Source organism: Tiliqua scincoides, chromosome 2 (genome assembly GCF_035046505.1).
Source record: "Tiliqua scincoides isolate rTilSci1 chromosome 2, rTilSci1.hap2, whole genome shotgun sequence".
Lineage (NCBI taxonomy): Eukaryota > Metazoa > Chordata > Lepidosauria > Squamata > Scincidae > Tiliqua > Tiliqua scincoides.
In genome coordinates, this window is record NC_089822.1 from 94729950 (window position 1) to 94745604 (window position 15655).

Below are 15655 nucleotides of genomic sequence, written 5' to 3' on the forward strand. Positions count from 1 at the left end.
GGAGCTGAAAAACAGAGGGGAGCCATACGGGGCTTTAGGACTTTGCCCCCACCACAGTTTTGCGCCAGATCACCCACACACTATTTGAAAGAGAAAATCATCTTTAATTTGCCTTTCTTATGTTCCTAGTGTGCTCCACCCAGCCAATTTTTAAGAAGCAACTGAGCAAGAAGAATGTGGCAGTGGTAGAAACAAGGTGTCAGGGCACGCACAACACTAGTTCTTGCATATAAAACAAAAACAGGAGGAGCAGAAAATCTGGTTGACAATTCGGGTGCCACTTCAGTTTGGGCCAGGACTGACCATGTAGACTTCTATAAACACAGTATCCATGGAGCTGTAAACAAGTTACCTTAAAGTTCTTTTGGTAGGATTTATACTGAAAAGCACGTTTCTGTAGCTCATCCAGAACTGATTGCATCTCTGCTAGAATTTGTCTCACTCTGTCTTGGTCAGCACGAATATCCAAAATCTGAGGATCCTGTAAAAAAGAAAAAAAAAGAATAAATCAGACACGGATGAAAAAGAAATTAAAAACTATAGACCCATTTCGCTTTTAAACACAGACTATAAAATTTTTGCTTCCATTTTAGCTACAAGATTAAAAAAAAATTAAATCAAATAATTAAAGATCAAACTGGTTTTTTACCAAAAAGACAATTGAAAAACAATTCAAAACTATATTGAAAAACAATATGTGAGAACTATAATAAATATATTGGAATTTTTTTGAAGTGCATCCAGATAAAAAATTAACCCTAATGTTTTTAGACGCCCAGAAAGCCTTTGACAATTTACATTGGGACTTTATGATTAACTGTCTTCAAGAATTACACTTTGGTCCAAAATTTACTAAGATGATACAAGGAATATATTCAGATCAAAAAGTAAAGATAAATGGAGTAAATGGAGAATTGACGAAAGAGATTAACATTCAACAAGGAGTAAGACAAGGTTGTCCACTTTCAACATTGTTGTTTATTTTGACACTAGAAATATTGAATAATGTAATAAGAGAAGATGACAGGATGAAACCACTCAAAATTAAAAGTTAAGAATACAAATTACAAGCGTTTGCAGATGATTTGGTATTTATCTTGGAAGATCCACTCAATTCCATAGAATTTTTGATAGAAGACTTAAAAGAATATGGGGAAGTGGCAGGTCTAAAAATAAATTACCAGAAGACCAAAATGATACTTAAAAATATAAAAGACAATGATATAGAACGATTAAAAGAATTTGGACTACAAATAACAAACAAAGTAAAATATCTAGGAATTATAATTACCAAGACGACAAGTGCATTAATGGAAGACAACTATATTAAATTAATGAAAGAAATAAAAAAAGATTTGGAGAAATATAATAAATTGCAACTATCCCTAATGGGAAGCTCTATTGAAAATGAAAATATTACCAAAATTAATGTTTTTATTCCAGACTATTCAGATTATTTTGAAGAGAACTTTTTTGAAGAAATGAATAAAATTACTACAAAATTCATCTGGCAAGGTAAAAAACCGAGAATAAGACTGAAATTACTTCAAGAGGATAAAAAAAAAAGATCAGGATTCGGATTACCAGACTGGGAATTATATTATCAAGTAGCAACCTTAAACTGGATAAAAGATTGGGGACTCATACCAAATTCCAAAATTTTAATATTAGGAGCACATGATCTACAAATAGGCTGGCACACATTCCTGTTTTATGATAAAGTCAAACAGCATGGATATTTTAGACAACACATTTTAAGAAGATCTTTAATTTGGATATGGGAACAGATAAAATACAAGATATACTCTAAATTACCGAGATGGATAAAACTGCTTGAAATAGCAACTAATCCGAACTGGATTAAAAAAGACCAAAATAAATCATACAGCAACCTGCTGAATATTAAAGGAGAGATCCTAAGTAAGCCTGAGTTAGAAGAGAAAGAAATAAAATTGGACTGGTGGAACAAAATGCAAATAAGAACAAGATTACGAGAAGACCAAAAAATAGGTTTTTATGAAGAAGATATAAGTTTTGATAAAATATTTTTGATTGATGAGGGGAAGTATATAAAAAAAAGTACAATTTTCTTCTTGAGATAAGAATGGAGGATGAGACAGATAAAGATGCAATGGTGCGCTCGGCAAGCAATTTTGGATATAATATATCAATGGATGACTGGAAACAAATTTGGAATATAAATATTAAGATAACTAAAGCAGTGTCTTTTAAAAAGAATTTATATAAAATGTTTTATAGATGGCATTTAACACCAGAGAAATTAGCAAAAATGTATTCTGGGTAATCAAATAAGTGTTGGAAATGCAAAGAGGTTGAAGGAACCTTTTATCATATGTGGTGGACATGTGAAAAAGCAAAGAAATACTGGAAAATGATACATCAATTGTTGCAAGAGATATTGAATTGTGTATTACCATTCAAACCAGAAATATTCCTCCTAAATGTGACATCAGAAATTAAAGACCAATGTAAGAAATATCTTATTATACGTATTGCTACAGTGGCAAGAATATTGTTTGCGCAAAAGTGGAAATCTACAGACGTGCCAACTAGAGAAAATTTAATAGACAAAATTTATGAAATAGTAGAAATGGAAGTTTTAACAGAATGAAAGAGAGAGATTTAGGTAGAGTAAGAAAATATTGGAAGCCTTTTTATGACTGGATAGATAATTTTAGTTAAACAATATTGGGTGTTTAGATATATCTAAATTTTTATACTGTTAAATATGATAGCTTTGTATTGATGATTATTGTTTTTTCAGTCAATTGATTGTTGTTTTTTTTTGGAATAATGCATGTTGTAATCTAGGGCCAATACCCTCACGTGTAACCTGTGTAGTACCAGCCCCAAGTATAACCCATTTTCCTTACCTGTATCTGTAATAAATAAATAAAATAGTTAATTAGAAAAGAAAAAAAAGAAAATCCAGTAGCTTTTTAAATTTAAACTTTTATGAAAGGAAATATAAGTACTGAATGTTAAAAATTAAATTCAGCAAAGCATATTATCTATGTGTAGTACAAGGCATAAGCAATTTACTCTCCCTAGTGACTCTTTAGTAATTCTAAAACAGGGTGACGCCACCCCAATACATGGGCAAACGGCTGCTTAACTGAGCTGAGACAGGACTGCCCAGTGCCTCTGTTACTGCTCACATTGGGAAGATGGGGATTAAAGAGGAATTTGCTTGTGTCTTTGCTTTCCCATAAGTGACAATGAGTAAAAGTCATGTTGCTCATTCCTTGCTCAATTCAAAATATGGCTGCTGTTAAAAAAAAATTATTTGCTGACTAGAGTACTAAAGATGTTTCTATCACTCTGAACATGCCAAGAATTTATAAAACAGTTTTCCAAATGATGTAAAAACTGATCCAGTGTTTGCCCCCAGAATCTCAAGTACTTGGCAGAATTTTTGCTGACACCTTACATCTGAAATTATTTTCTACCAAGTGTATTAGCCTATTAAATCCAGTACTTGGATTGGCAGTATTCTAGTGCCTCTCAAGTACAGGTTCTTCCCAGCATGACTGTTTGAGATTCTCCTAATTGGAGATATCAGAGACTGAATCTGGAACTTTTGTATTTGATGCTTGTACACTATTATTAAACTATGGCTCTTCATGTACCTTGCTCCTAGTGTACAATCCACGAGTAATCACTTGTTATCTATCCGTTCACATAAACAGAAGTACATACACTTGAACATAAAGATAAAAAGATAATCCTATCACCCCAAATATAGTCTGATAAGAACTGATCATGTACAGAAACCTCCAAAAGCCAAGGAGTAATGAAGGAGGCAGTTGCTTTCTTTTACCATAGCAGTATTCCAGGATGGGGTAGAGGGAGAGTGAAACTGGCTTGGTTGAGCCTTCAACAGCTTGTAGAAATGTGGAAGTGGGCAATTTAGGGTTGGGGGAGATGGAACATTTTGTTACAGATCCCACTTGTACGACAATAATAGAAACATATAATGTCAATTTCATATCATTAAAAAACCAAGTTATTGCTATACCTCAGCTTGGCGTTTCACAATTTTAACTTCTTCATTTAGCTCATGGACATCTATGTCTAAAAGCTGACAGAATCTAATAATGGCAGCATCTCTTTCACCCACAGATTTGTCAATTGCGTTGCGAACAGCAATAATGGATGGTTTCAGAGTTGCAAACAAAGCAAAATCCTCAGGAGGAGCAGGTACAACATACTGTTCAATAAGGTGATACATGCTTGTTACTACTTTTGATTCATCTTCAAGAGTTTCAATCTGGAAGAAAAAAAATAGATAATTCTATTTGTTTTGAAAATACACTTTCACAAGTATTCCTCAACCTCAAGTAATATTACTGGCAATTCTACAGCACCATAAAACATTGGGTTGAACATAGGAAATGAAACTAACACACAAATCAGTTCTGGATCCTTTTCAAAGCTGTACAGAATTCTGTACACATATATGAAAGCTAGTTCCCAACGTACTCAAGTGTGATGACATAACAGAATCCAAAACTGTGATTTGCGGTGGGGGGGATTGGTCTATGCTGAAAGGAGCAGGCTTGAGGTTCAATGGCTGGGGTCACCAATGACATCAAGCAGATTTGGTCCCAACCATTATGGTGCTCACCATAAAAGAGTACAATATACAAACAAATGGAATGTTGCCATTTAGTCTGCTCAGGGTAAGTAACTGCATTGGGGAACACTGTTGCAGAAAGGGCATAACCTGCCCTCCATTATTGACAGTACATGGCCTAGTGATCAGGCACTACACCCTACAGGGGTCCTTGCAATAAACACTTTCTCTCTCTCTCATTCCTTGTATTCTATTCACTCCTATTGGGGGGGGAGGCGACAAACATATTTATTTATTTAAAATAAATCCCACCTTTCCAGTGGCAGGGATTAAGGTATCTTACAACATACTTTAAAATAATTTTAAAAAAACCGAAACACCACAATAATGCAACCACCCACAAAAAAATTAAAATATCTAAGACATAAACCAATGCAGTTGGATGAAAGCAAAGCCCCAGGTACTAAAATAAATAGATATACTTTCAACTGCTTTTAAAATACTAGTAGAGATGAAGCCAGCCTGATCTCCACTGACAGAGAATTTATACTATGAATGACAGAATGTAGAAGGTCACCTCCCATGTCAATGATAGGCAGACTTACAACAGTGGCAGCACCCAGGTCATTTCATAAAGGGAGAGGTGGTCCTTTAAGTACCCTGCTCCTAAAACATCTATGGTTTTAAGGTAATGGCCAGCATCTATTTTCTAAACTGGCATATACTAACTAGTAGTAGCAATATTGACTTACCCTATCTTGAATTTCATCAAGGAATGTTAAGCTAGCCACGTATTCTGTCGTTGTACTTGGATAAAACTCAAGTTTAAATTTAGCATCATTTGCTTCAGCTAGAATGGCAGTCACTTTTTTCTTTGCTATTATGGGAAGCATTTCATTAATCACCTAGATTACAAAGGAAACAGATGGAATTATATGCACTGGAAAAATTCAGAAGGGAATGTCTCATGACCCTGTCCTGAGCCCAATCCTGAAGAGGGAGAAATGATCAAATCAGAAGGACCAGAACTAATTCCAGATCTCAACCTCAGGCTGGAGCCTAGGCCTATACCTGCCAGCCAAGAGATTCCTGAGCTGGAGACATTAGGGCCAGAAACTCCAGAATCAGGTACCCCAGATCTAGCCTCTACTGAGCCAGAATTCCTTAGGGAACCAGCCCCTCCCAGAGGCTCCTTGATCCTGTATATCACCACTGGCCATGGGCCAGGAGGAATGCCATGGAGCAATGCAGGAATTCAAAACTCCTGGCAAAAGGTTACCCTTTTAAGGGCCCATTCCTATGCAGTGCGCATCAGCTCAACACTGGCAAACAATGTTACAAACATGCCATAACGCACGTTTGCAAGCCCTAGCACCAGTGCTCCACTGCAATAGGTGGAGCAGTGGAGAGTTAGGTGGAGGCATGGGGAAGATGGGGAGGAGGCATTCCAGGCTTGGGGGAGGCGGAGGGAGGGCGGGGAGAGGGCAGGGAGGAGGCATGCTGGGGGAGGGAGCAAGGCAGGTGGGACGGGTAGAGCTTTGCTCCACTGGATCCAGAGCCTCCATGTTGGGCTGGTTGCCGGACACGGAGGCTCTTCATTCTACGCCGACCTTTGGGTCGATGTAGAATTAAGTAGCCCCATTGTGGTTCCCCCCCCGGTTTACCCAGGAGAAGGGGACAAAAGTCCCCTGCTCCTGAGGAGGAGGTGGTGGCTGCTTGGAGCATGCTGGATAATAATAATAATAATAATAATAATAATACAGTGGATACAGCTCAGGATTGGACTGTCCATCTCTCTGATCTCCAGGCAGACAGGAAGAGCCTGGGAGGGGTACCCTATGTTGGTGGTGTTTAACACTTCATTTTTCCTTTGGCCCATGCTGGAGTAAGTCGCTCATTTGGCATTCTTCAAGGTTCTGCAAACTTGGTTTGGTCTGGAAGATTTCCACATGGAGAGCACAAAGCTAGTTACATCAAGTTATGACTATGTTTAACATACATCAGTTCCTTAGGCAAGATTAGGTTGCTCATAATACATGTATGTTGTGTTAAATGAACAAAGCTTTTCATTTAACAAGCAAAATAATCAGTTACTTCAATATGCCACTAATAATTTTGAAAAGTACCTTCTAAAAACTGTATCCCTGTCCTATTTTCTGTCCTCTATCTCTGTGGGAACAATTTGGCAGGAGGTCTGGTCTAGAGGGTAGAGCCTCCATTAGCCCGAAGATAACATCAGAAGGTCACCAGTTTGATGAGACCTTGAAGCAGCTGACAAGCTAAGCTGAGTGATTCCACCTGCTCTGGGTGTGAGCAAGAAGCATCTTGGCTGCCCTCCATGTGAGAGATGGAGCTGCTTGTCAGCCTGCGCGGGAGAACTGGAGGCCAGAAGTGAGACCAAAGCAGGAAGATCCATTCTGAAATGATGTTGGTTCTTGAAAGAGAGAACCTCTATGATTGTAAAAATCCCCCTGAGGGATCTAGAAATGCCTCCCTATGTAAACCGCCTTGAATAAAGTTAGAGGAGTAATCCGATGACCAGAAAGGCAGTATATAAATACCTAGTTGTTATTATTATTGTTGTTATTATTATTATTATCTGTGGCAGTTATTGCAGACGTAGAGATACCAGCAAGCAGTAAAATTGAAACACAGAATGATAGCTAGAAATACAATCTCCTTTTTTCCAAATCAGTACGGCTTTCTTATATAATTACAGGTTAAATGGCCACATTCCTTCAAACTATAACTGGGTAATAATATTTGGCAATCATTAGTTTCTTAAGAAAGGTTTCAGTCATATAGCAAAATTCCTCCAATACATGTTCCTCCATCTCATTTGCCATGGTAATGGCAACTCCTCCCTCTTAACCCCAGGGACACGATCTCTGCTTCAGACATATCAGCTACCCTATTGCTGCCCATGTACGCAGCCAGAAACTCATGCTGGACAGGTTGGTACTATGAACACATAGAGAGTAAAATTGAGTAAAATTTTCAGTAAAAGACCTCGCAATCCATTTGGATTTGATGAAGTATTTTTCCCTTCCAGGGATATTACACCCATATCCTTAAGCTGAGCAAGAAGTAATTACTCAAGCATTATAAAATATTAGTTTGTACATTTACACACACAACTCATTACCTGATGAGGACTGAGCATGCTCATTGCCTTCTAAGAGTCATGGAATATTGAAGACAGTTGAGTTCTAATCCCTTTGAACATAAAAGAGCCCCAGAAATGGGATAATAGGACTAAAGGACAAGTCCTTCCTCTGATTCTAATTAATGCTCCCCTAAAGATTCCTTGAATTGTGGGAGAGGCAGAACCTCAAAGTATCCTGGACATGTGTGCGTGAGAGAGACAGAGAGGGAAAGAGAGATGGAGAGGTGCACTGTGAGGCACGCATGTCTCAATTCTCTACAAACCTGTACGTAAAAATATCAGTCTCTATCAATCAGTGCTACAGAGTGATTGCACTACAGCATTAAATTGCTGAGGTACAGGACTAGGTGGGCAGTCTCATACTAATGTGTTATGTGAGGGATTTCCAAATTGTCTTTCAGTCGTATTATCCCATTCCTGGGGCTCTTTCAGGTACAAAACGGGTAGAGCCCTTAAAAGCTGGTCGCATAGCAGGCTCGCAGGGGAATTAGAACTGTAGGATATTATATGGTGCTAGGGATTCAAGCAGGCCCGTCCCCCTCCTTTTTCTTAATGGACACTCAACTGTCCTCAGCATTCTGTAGTACTCAGAAGGAAATGAGAATGCTCAGACCTCATCAGTGGGATGTGTGTGTGTAAAGGTACAAGCTTATTTTTTTTCTGCATGCTTATGGAGTCCCTTGGATATGGAGTCACTTCTATCTCATTTGTAGATGCATCATTTCGTTACCAAACGTACAGGCATGGGACCGCCAAGTGCACTACCAGCATACATACTGATTTACCTCTAAACAGCGCTTTGGTGAGGGAATAAGTTTGTCTTTCAGTTTTTTAGCATCTATGAGGAGCAAACCTAGGTTTCTCTTCTGTCTTATGGCCACAGCTTCCTTGTGTTGTTTGTGATACTTCTCCAGTTGTTCAGCAAAGAATTTAACATCTATTTATGATATTCAGAATGTGAAATACAGTTATCAGTTTACAGATGCTTCCAAAAAATATTTTTTGTAATTGTATTTTATTTTCAAACAAAACAAATGTAAGCCTTCTGTCTGCAAGAAAGTAAATGCTTAACAGTAAAAAGCAGGTACAGAAAAGTTAAAAGAAATTTCATGTGAACAGGGTACAGAAATCATAGCCATTTAGCCAAATTAGAAATTTGCCAAATTAAAAGAAATGTGACTGAATATTGAGTGTCACAGAATCTTTTCATGTTGTTAAAGAAACATGACAAATTTTCCTCATCACTCCTTCACTTTCTACCACCACATAAACAAACCAAGAAAAAGGCAGCCTTGCTGTGACTGAGGACAGTTTAATTTATCAAGTCAATGCTAGCCCCTGCTAGCCCCAAGAAAAGAAAGGATTACAATCTTGCTTTATAAGTACAGATGTGCTACAGACTTGAATAGTAAATAACTACTTTTGTGGGATATATATTAGTACATTTACAATTTCAACTCAAAATGTTGAAGCATTCGCTAACCATAAACTATACAGGCTGCGATAGGTGTATATCGCAGACAGTATCCAGTAAGAAGTTCATACGTAATACAGAGTCTTGGATATGACAGGAATTGGATCCAAAATATTTATAATTTAATAGTAACTATTTCCATAACACTTTAGAATGTTCAATACTTTTCACATTACAATTTTTTCCAATACTGTAAGACAGGGCAGAATAAATATCTCTGTATTGCAGATGGTGAAGTGAGTATGAGAGAATAGTGCCTTGCATAAGGTGTTCCAGAGAGTTCATAACTAAGGTGAAATCCTGACTTCTCAGTTCAACGTCCACACTCTAATAACCCAATCCTGTCTAGCACCACTGCAGCCATGTCAAAATGATAGGTGCTGCATCCTGTGGTGGTAGTAGGCACCACATGAAGGCCTCCTCAGGATAAGGGAAATTTTTTTCCCCTGACCTCAAGGCTGCACTGCAGCTGTATCGGCACTGGAAAGTTGGTTAGGATTGGGCCCTTAGCTACTACATTACACCAGGTCACCAACCCCTGTGTGTAAGAAATGTAGATGTCCAAAACAAAACTAACTAATTAAAATTTCTATTTAAAGTCATGTCTAAAGAATTTCTGCAGGACAAACTTTGCACACGTTTGCTGGTATAATACAACCAATTTGGAAGATCATAGCATACATTACAGCATTCAGCTGGTGATGAAATGTGTAACAAAATTTACCAGGTTCTTGCTTCTTCAGAGCTGCCAAGTCAAGACTTTCATTTTCTCTGAAAAATGATCGAAACTTTTCAAAAGTAGCTGCATACAGATTGGCCGTTTCAAATGCTGAATAGATAGTTTCCTAAACATTAAAAGAAAGCTATTAATCTTGGTTAAACTAAGGCTAAAAATATTCTTGTACCTTAATCTATTTTATTTATTTTAATTTCATTTATTCCTTATCGCCTATTGTTGTTCCTTATGCTGCTGGGCACTTTGGTGGTACATGACTACCTACATCAGCACAAAAATAATAAATAGCAAGAGTCATGATAGGGGACCAACTTGGGTGTCTGCTCACAAGTAAGCTGACTACCAGGTAGTGGTTCCAGTTTGCTATTTCAAACAGCAGGCAGGAATACCTCTTCACCAATAAATTTAATTTTTTTTAATTACATTTTTATCCTCAAAAGAACCCTCTTCCTCAAAAGAATTCAGAGTAACCTACATGGTTCTCCATTCTCGTTTCATTCTCAAAAGAACCCTGTGAGATGCGTTGAGCTGAGAGATAGTGATTGACCCAAATTTATCCAGTTGTATTCATGGCTTTGTGATTTTTTTGTTGAAGTAGTATTAAGAATATTTATGTAATAATAGTAATAATGCATTCACACACTGCATTTCAATAAAAAGTATTTCAACTGCAAAATGGGCAGCCCAATCCTAAGGTGCGCTTGGCCTGAGCTGTATCCAGTGCACCTCAGGAGGCAGGTGGAGGTCTCCTTGGGGTAAGGGGATATCGTTCCCCAAGTAAAGCCTGAGCCACCCCTATGGGCTTCTTGGATCTGCACCAGTTATACAGCCAGAAAAAAGGTTAGGATACAGTGGAGGAGGCCTCTGCCAATTCCAGCCCCTTCTGGGCCCGATCTGCCCCTGCTCCAGCTTCACCTAAAAAGCCCCATCCCCACCTCCCTGCCACCCTCCCCATGCCCCGCACCACCTGGCACAATCTTACCATGCCAGATGGCACTATGGATGCCAGGCCAGCACAGGCCTTTGTGCTAATGAGCTGACACAGGTCAAAGAAGACCCAGCGGCAGTCAATGGGCTTACAGAGAGGTAAGGAAAACGTTTTCCACTTACAAACCTCCCGATTGCCCTCCCCACAATAGCATGCAGCACAGCCTGTTTTGGTGCCACTTTGCTACAGCAGAGAAAAGCATAGGATTGGGCTGGTAATTCTATAGGTAGGTTATCCAAAATTATTGTCATTAGTGCACTTCTGATGTTAACAACAGGTAAAAAGGAATTGGGTCTAGGTCATGTATTGGTAACTTCACAATATTTTGAGGTAATAAAGATACATTTAAAAGTAAACAGTTTTGTTTTTTTAAATGCTGTTCTATACCTTTATTTGGAAGATAATATTCTGGAGATGTTTATCATCTTTAAACACTGCTGACAAGCTTGGCCCTTCACCACATGTTTTTTCTTCAATTTTGTTGTTAATGACAGGACGAGTAAAAGCATCAAAGTACCTATCAGGCACAAGGTTTGCCACAGATAACACAGTTACCTGAAACTGAGTCACAATCTCCGCCATAACATCCTGTAGGACAGAATAAAAAGTTTATAAAAAGTTTATAACAGGTGACTGCAACCATCTGTGATTAACTTATAGCAGATTCAAGCAGGAGGAAACAAGCCTTCAAATAACTTGGTTCTAAACCAGGGGTGTCAAACATAAGGCCTGGGGGCCTGATGCAGCCCACAGAAGTTTTTTTATCTGGCCCTCAGGCTTTCAGCTACTGAGCAATGCTGAGGTGTCACTGATGAAAGGGTGGACCGTATGATAATTAGGCTCTCCTGTATCTTAAAATATAATAAAATCTGTGTATTTTCTCTTCTGTCATTTGCACCTAATGAGTTCCTATACAAGAACAGAGTACTTATTTCTGGTTTTGATCTGTTCAATGACATCACTTCCTGCTGAATGACATCACTTAATGCTATTCAGTCCACTGTATGAAATGAGTTTGATACCCCTGTTCTAAACCATTTAGGCCCTTTCTAGGCCATCACCAGCACTCTGAATCATTATTGGAAATGTATGGGTAGATAGTAAAAATTGATTAAAGGGGACATGACACAGTCATGTTTACTTGCTCCTGTACGGAGCCTAGCAGCTATGTTCTGTACTGGCTGGAGTGTTCAGGCAGCCTTCAGAGGCATGACATTACTAGTGCCTACATAACCACAGCGAGCTTTGTGGTTGCAGTGTGGGCTGGTTTATTTGGGGGGGGGGTATCACTAAACTCAGGTTGTACATAATCCTCTGCACACTTATCTGCTGGTAAACCCTACTGAACAAAGTAAGACTTTCAAGGAAATATGTACAGGATTGCTCTGTTGGACAGAACATAAGTGATAAATCTTCACATTTCGGGGAATAGACCTGGATCTTTTTCCTTTGAATATAATTGAGTATCCTTTCTTTCTGCTCCAAACTTACAGAAACTTTCCTCTCTTCAGCCCCTGACACATTATAAGCTTCTATACAGGCTGACTTTTCTGACTCTCTCTCTCTCTATATACTTACCTCCACTGATACCTGCCGCACCTACATCTGGATCAGTTCATTATTAGTCAATGGATGATCCTTGTTCATATTTTGTTGCTGTAACATTACCTCCTCCCCATGACCATGCCTTGCCTTAGTTGCTTATGCTGCCAGGTAAGCCAGGTTAGAGTCCAGATCTACTTTACCACCCCTACAATCAAGAGCTTCTTTCAGAACTTCCCAGACTTGCTCAGACTATGACATCAGACTCAAGAGCTTGATAGTAACCACCCTCAGCCATTCATGGGAAAAGATTGTTTGGTCCATGATTATGAATTATTTTTCACACAACAACCTTAATACAAATTAAATTATTCTTAAACCTGAAATTCATCCAAAGTTGGTTCAAATAAAAGCGCATGAATCTCCAAAATTATTTCTGCAAGAAACAAGGGAAACGATGCCTCATCTTCCTCTGGTGCTGTAGCTGCTGCCGTTCCCTACAATTAAAAAAAAATTGCAATTGAAATTACAATTACAATCCGTACAATTAGAAAAAAATTAGGCAATTCCAAAAATGGCATCCGTTTTGCCCTATCACATCTAGTTTTGGAGACACGGCATAGCCTCTTTAGGGAACGGTACATGCAGCTTCCTCATGAGGAAGCCTACATGATGACTTCCTCATGAGGAAGCTGTTTGAACCATTCACTAATGAGGCTATACTATATCTCCAAAACTAGACGTTAGGGCAAAACGGATGCCATTTTTGGAATTGGCACCCCAAATTCATATCAAACCACTATAAAGTTTGGGAAAAACTTTTCTGACCCTCAATTTTGTAGACCCATGTAACCAAAAGCCACATCCTAGGAGTTTCCTGAATGAGGCATTGGCCAGCCAAGAGTTGGTTGCTGCACTTTTGGAAGGGTACAACAGAGGTACTCATCAAGAACTAGGGATGAGCAATGAAAGGCCATTAAATTGTAAAAGAATGGTCCTTGAAGAGCTCACCAAACAAAACTTCATAGATGGATCACACAGCCTTTGTTTTCTTCACTCGCCCTTTTTCACTGTAAGGATTTCCTGTTCTCTCTCTCTCTCCTCCCCCTCCCACTTCCCAGAAACTGCTTACATTTAGAAGCCAGTCATCTGAGTGACCAGTGAATATGTTAAATTGTTTTATTCCGATTCCCCTATTCTTGCTTTTCTATTCTTATCCTCACAATAAAAGTTATCTGTTGCTGCTTCTTTATTCTCACCTTTCTCCCTCTTACATGTTATTCCACTGAACTGTGTCATTGGCTACTCAGTCCCTGCAAATGGAATCAATATTCCCTCTGTATACATGTTAAATATGTCTCAAAAAGCACACCCAGTAGCAAGACTCTTTCCCCATTCCTCCTTGCAAGACTACTCCCACTAACGTGTGAATGCTAACAAGTCATGTATGCGCTCGTTTTTTGAAAAACCAGACCTGGCCATGGTCACATGTGCCCGGCAGACCAATCCGAACCACCCCAGGGCTGCTGGGCACAGCAGCGCCAAAAGAGCTATTGCTTCATTCAGCAGCCCTGCAGAGGCTGCCAGAGGTCTTCTTTGGGGAGGAGTGCAGGCCCTGTAATGAGACTGCTCCAGCTATTTTGCCAGCTCAGACTGGAGAAGCTTTGTGTCAGGCTTTTCAGCCCATCATGGAGGATACAATCTGGCAGAGAGCTCTGTTGGTCCCTCCCCCCACCCTGGAAAACTTCAAACCCCCCTTCCCCTGCCTCAAAAGCTGCACTGCCACCTGGTGATGCTACTTACCCTGGTTGGTGTCCTCCTGACACCAGGCCAAGCACCAACAACACCTAGCACCAATGCTGGGCTCCACCGCAGGTGCTACTGGCCCATAGGACTGCGCCTTTAGTTACATCCAAATTAAATTACTGTAACATGCTTTATGTGGGGCTGCCCCTAAACACCATTCAGTAACTAACTGTAAGTAATGAAAAATGCTGCTGAAAAGAGGTTCACTAGTGTCAGATACTGGAATCATGTGACACCCCTCTGCCATATTGTTATATCAGCTACAGTGTCTATGAAGATGCAATTTCCAAATGCAGTTCAAAGTGCTGTTAACTACCTTTAAAGACCTGAATAGCCTGGGGCAAAGATTCCGTTCCCACATGGGTTCTGGAGTTCCTAGAGGTTCCTGAACAGCCTGGGGGTTCTGTATCCACACAGATGATGAAAATGGCAGATAATCAAATCTGGCCAGCTATGCTCCGGTCATGTTCAGAGGGTATAGGTCAGGCCTCAGTACAGGTCAGGGGACCTGCTTTGAGTCGAATCCGTGGATGTTATCCACAGACTTTACAAGGTCCCACCTGTACTTTATCATAAAAAAGTTGTTTTTTTAAATCTTGCTCTAATTGAATGAACATTACCTTTTTTTCCACAACTTCAACTACTGGTACTTCCTCTGTATTCCATTTCTGTATGACTTCTGAAGGAGGTGTCTTTTTCAACTTCTCAGAGAGGTGATTCAGAAGAGTAGAGACAGATTTTACTGCCAATACATGCATAGTATTCAGTATAAGGTAGTCAGTGAGATGGATAAAGCTGTAAGAAATAAAACAATGGAATATATAATTTTGTCTTTCCATATAATACAGTTTTCTGGGAGTCAGACCCAATGAAATCAATGGAACTTACTTCCAAGTAGACATGCCTAGAATAGAGCTAGGAAGTGTTAACGGTCCTCATATCTTTGATGGAAATTAGGAAAGGAAAACAGTACTATGTATTTTACATATATGAGTAGCAAACCTGAAATTTAGATTTGTTAGATGTGACTATTATTATTATTATTATTATTATTATTATTATTAAGAATACTTGTATACCGCTTTTCAGTCAATGTTGTTCACATAATCAAGTAAGCAAGGGTTCCCAGTCCCCAAAGGCTTAACAATTAGCACAGAAACCAAGCAGAATATCAACCTTAGTAACTGGTAATTCTGTATCATCTGCAGATCCAACTAAACAGCACAACTTTGCTTGTAAACAATGGAGAAGAAGCCATGAAATATAGTGTAAATGTTAGTCACATTTCTATGAAAAGCAAAATGTACACAGATGTACAGAACCCCAAAGTACAGTATATAGATACA

The 15655-nt window shown here is 39.0% G+C and overlaps 1 protein-coding gene across 1 annotated transcript in view; it reads right to left on the reverse strand.

The window, feature by feature from the left end:
- DNAH6 (dynein axonemal heavy chain 6) overlaps nt 1-15655 on the reverse strand; it is a 192545-nt gene that overhangs the window by 164723 nt on the left and 12167 nt on the right. The window contains exons 9-16 of the mRNA XM_066618431.1: nt 14930-15104; nt 12884-13000; nt 11349-11549; nt 9962-10082; nt 8549-8700; nt 5350-5502; nt 4040-4291; nt 353-481 (exon numbers count right to left, since the gene is read on the reverse strand). Coding sequence (XP_066474528.1) covers nt 353-481; nt 4040-4291; nt 5350-5502; nt 8549-8700; nt 9962-10082; nt 11349-11549; nt 12884-13000; nt 14930-15104 — 1300 coding nt within the window. The remainder of the gene's footprint in view (nt 1-352; nt 482-4039; nt 4292-5349; nt 5503-8548; nt 8701-9961; nt 10083-11348; nt 11550-12883; nt 13001-14929; nt 15105-15655) is intronic.